This window comes from Trachymyrmex septentrionalis, unplaced genomic scaffold (genome assembly GCF_001594115.1).
Source record: "Trachymyrmex septentrionalis isolate Tsep2-gDNA-1 unplaced genomic scaffold, Tsep1.0 scaffold14, whole genome shotgun sequence".
Taxonomy (NCBI): Eukaryota; Metazoa; Arthropoda; class Insecta; order Hymenoptera; family Formicidae; genus Trachymyrmex; species Trachymyrmex septentrionalis.
The window spans coordinates 4,245,808-4,249,620 of record NW_017304543.1 but is presented as its reverse complement, the minus strand read 5'-3'; the positions used below and the strand labels follow the sequence as shown (position 1 = coordinate 4,249,620).

The following is a 3,813-nucleotide window of genomic DNA, read 5'->3' as shown; positions in this document are numbered from 1 at the left end:
AAAACTTTATTCTATATTTTATTCTCCAATTTTAATTTTAATCTCAAAATTAGTTTAAAAAATTTGAAGTTTCTTCTAACAAATAATAAATAAACATTTATAAACAAAATCAGTCAAAAATTTATGTATACAGTGTTTCCTCTAACTCTCTTTTGATCAATTAATTTTTGATTATTCGAAAAAATATCATGGATCTTGTTCAATTCGAAGGAGCACATATTATGATGAGCAACAATTTTTTTCAAGATCATTTTTTTTTAGATTTTAAGGTCATCTCTAATTTTTTAAATGGAATTGTATTTTTTTTTTTAAATCTGATTCCTCTAATTATTCTGCTTATAAATGTATTAAGATAGTAATATCAAAAAACTAATAGTTTACGAGATATTTTATATTTTATTCCATATATATATATATTGATAAAATATTAAATAACTCGTAAACTATTAATTTTTTTATAATTGTATTTTAATACTTTTATGAGCAGAATAATGAGATAAATCAATTGATGGAAAGAAAACACATAGTTGCTTTAAAAAAAATATGTAAAAAAGGATAATTTTTTAAATAAGCAACTATGTGTTTACTTTCTATCAATTGATTCATCTTGTTATTCTGCATATAAAAGTAAGGTACGATTATCAAAAAATTAATAGTTTACGTTATTTGACATTTTATGTCAATATATACCAGAATAAAGTATAAAATATCTCGTAAACAATTGGTTTTTTTATACCACTGCGTGAATACTTTTATATACAGAATAATTAAAGAAACCGTATTGTGTAAAAAAATCATAAAATTCCATTTAAAAAAGTGGAGGTGACCTTGACGTCTCAAAAAATATGAGAAAATTTTTTTGCTTATCATAATATGTGCCTCTTCAAATCGAATAAGATCCTGTGTGATATTTTCTCGTATCATCAAAAACAACGGAGACATTTTAAATGATTATGTTACAGGAAACACATTGTATATATTCTGTCGGTATCTATAACATTTTTAATGATAAATTTGATAATATTTTATTTTTTATAATAAACATAAAAGTCCTGTGTAAATAAAAATGTAAATTTAGACATTTTATCATTCTTATAAAATTCATATTTTTATTTTTTCAAAAGATTATAATTTTTTTATCCAAAAATTTCCTAATGGATAATATTCTAGAAGATGCGATATTACAAAATTTGAACGATACAGTTTCACGAGAATAATTGCAATTTCCTTTGTTAGCTAGCCGTACTCCCAGTCCAGCAATGTTTCGGCCTTATCTTCGCAGAACGTTTCGCAAGTCTCGGCATCACTGCGACGCAAACGAGTCTAATTCTTCATCTTAATGGGACAATAACATGCAGTCTCGGTCTTATAAGCGGTCCAATGATGAAGAGATTCGCTTTTCGCCAGGTCGCATATTTCGGCAGCCTGACAGTCGTTCTCGGAATCTGCGCCGCTGCCTTCGCCGTGTCTCTCCCGACTCTTATTATCACTTATTGCGTTATCGTTGGTAAATAATTCACACTATAAAATATCAAGGCGTGAATGAGAACTGCAATATGACAAGTCATTTAATCGTTTATATTGAGCGCCACTGTATTCTATGAAGCAAAATGGACTCGCGCAGAGTAATGCAATAATATACGCAAACAAAGTAAAGGAATTTTTAAAGCATAATTGTTGCAACGTATTTTTTGTTCAGCATTTATTTAGTGACGCTTAATGTATTTTACAACTTTTAGCACTTTAGTAATTTTAATTACCAGAACAGATAGTAATGTAATTGAATTATTGTTGTTCTCTAAAATTGCTTTATAATTAAAAGATTTCAATACTTATATATTAATTACACAATTATTGTTTTTAAAAGTTAACAATGTTAATTACAAAACGCATATGTTTAACAGGAATTGGCCAAGGAATTCTTTTTCCAGCGACAACATTAGCTCTGAACACATATTTCCGCAAGAAACGCAATGTAGCCATGGGTTTTTCAGTTACATTAACTGGTCTGGGTCCAATTTTAATGCCCCTTTTAATAGACGTACTTCTCGAAAATTTTGCCACGACCGGCACTCTCCTGATCCTTGCTGGAATCGCCTCACATTCTCTGATTGGTGCATCGTTATTAAAACCGTTTAGAAAGCAGATAGAGGTGAGTTAAAGGTACGTGAGCAATGGCGTAATTTTACACTTATCTTATTCATTTTTCATTTTTTTCATATTTCGATATCACATCAACAATATACGAAATGAAAATTATATTTGGATGGCTCTTTTTCGTTTTTTATTTTTAGCAAAGTATTCTGATGGACAAAATTACTAATGTATCGAAAGAGGAAAATTCATGTGTTGATAAGACAAATGTGGAAAATAATGCTGTTCAATGCCAATTATTAAATAAACGGAATGCTGAAGAGGAAAGACAACCAAACTATTGTCCGAAGAATAGCGAAACAGAAGTGAAAAAAAATAAACAAACTTCGTTCCTTAAAAAAATTGTTACAAATATGGATCTCGACCTTCTTCGTGATAATCGTTATATGGCGATAGTATTAGGTACAGTACAAACAATTAATTTCACAAGTCTTGTCGAAGTAAAATTAAAATCTTGAGAGATGTATGTAATGCTTCAAAAACAGGTATGAGCGTTTCGTTGGTGGCCGAAACGAATTTCAATGTAACGATACCTTTCGTCCTAGCCGAATTGGCGAATCTCGACAGAACGTCGATAGCTACAATAATGTCGATTCAAGCTGCCGCAGATATTACGGGGCGCCTTTGTATACCGTTGTTAGCACAAAAAACCGGCTGGACCTGCAGGAATCTTTATGTGCTATCTCTGCTGGGATCGACCTTAGGAAGGACTAGTACGTACCGCTACGTAAAATATACGAATCCGAGGAATCTCTTCACGAGGTGATCTTTGGGGTGGGTTGATTAGATGGCTAAGTGCATATTGTATGACAATCAATAACATTTACAAATCATAATAATTATCAAACCACAATTGAATTCGCAATGTTAATTATATTGTAACATACAAGTATATCTGAATACTATATTTTAGTATATTATAATACATTTATATTATAATACATTTTAATATTATTTGATTAATATTATATTATATCTATCTGGATTCATTTATATGCACTCTTATTGATCTTTACATTTCCTATGTTTTATGTAAACTTCTGTATGAAATTATTTCTCATAATACTTTCTTGACAGTTCTATCGACGTGGGGTGATACTTACGTCATTGTAATCGGAGTAGCCCTGATCATCGGATTGGCGAAGGGAACCAAAGCTGTCTTCCAAGCTCTAATCATTCCTGATTACGTACCATTGGAGAGGTTGCCGGCTGCATCCGGTATTCAGATGGTTTGTAATGGCATCCTGTCTATCAGCATGGGACCAATTATCGGTAAGGAGAAACTCTAAATATACAATAAAAGCAACCTGCAATTTTTTTTAATTGTTAATACAATTATAATTAAAATATTTTACAGGGCAATATTATTATTATCTTATTTCATTATTATTATATATCTTATCTATTTTTAATAAAATTAAATATTTTTTCAGGTTTAGTGCATGATTCAACAAATAGTTATGTGGGTGCGCTTTATTTCACATCTTTTCTCAGCCTGTCTTGTGTCTTCTTGTGGTTGATAGGTGGACTATGGACTTTTCATAGAAATAAGTTGAATAAACAAAATCCATCAGAGGAACAATAAAATTTTCACAAAAATACGTAATTGATTAATTAGCAACAGTTTAATATTTTCAATTTATGAATATACATATACAT

The 3,813-nt window shown here is 30.0% G+C and overlaps 1 protein-coding gene across 1 annotated transcript in view; it reads left to right on the top strand.

Annotated features, from left to right (window-relative positions):
• Positions 1–3,768, top strand: part of LOC108745412 (monocarboxylate transporter 6-like) — a 3,916-nt gene extending 148 nt beyond the window's left edge. The window contains exons 2-7 of the mRNA XM_018481551.1: positions 1,237–1,507; positions 1,905–2,152; positions 2,295–2,556; positions 2,640–2,867; positions 3,232–3,426; positions 3,588–3,768. Coding sequence (XP_018337053.1) covers positions 1,237–1,507; positions 1,905–2,152; positions 2,295–2,556; positions 2,640–2,867; positions 3,232–3,426; positions 3,588–3,739 — 1,356 coding nt within the window. The 3' untranslated portion in view covers positions 3,740–3,768. The remainder of the gene's footprint in view (positions 1–1,236; positions 1,508–1,904; positions 2,153–2,294; positions 2,557–2,639; positions 2,868–3,231; positions 3,427–3,587) is intronic.
• Positions 3,769–3,813: the final 45 nt, after the last annotated feature.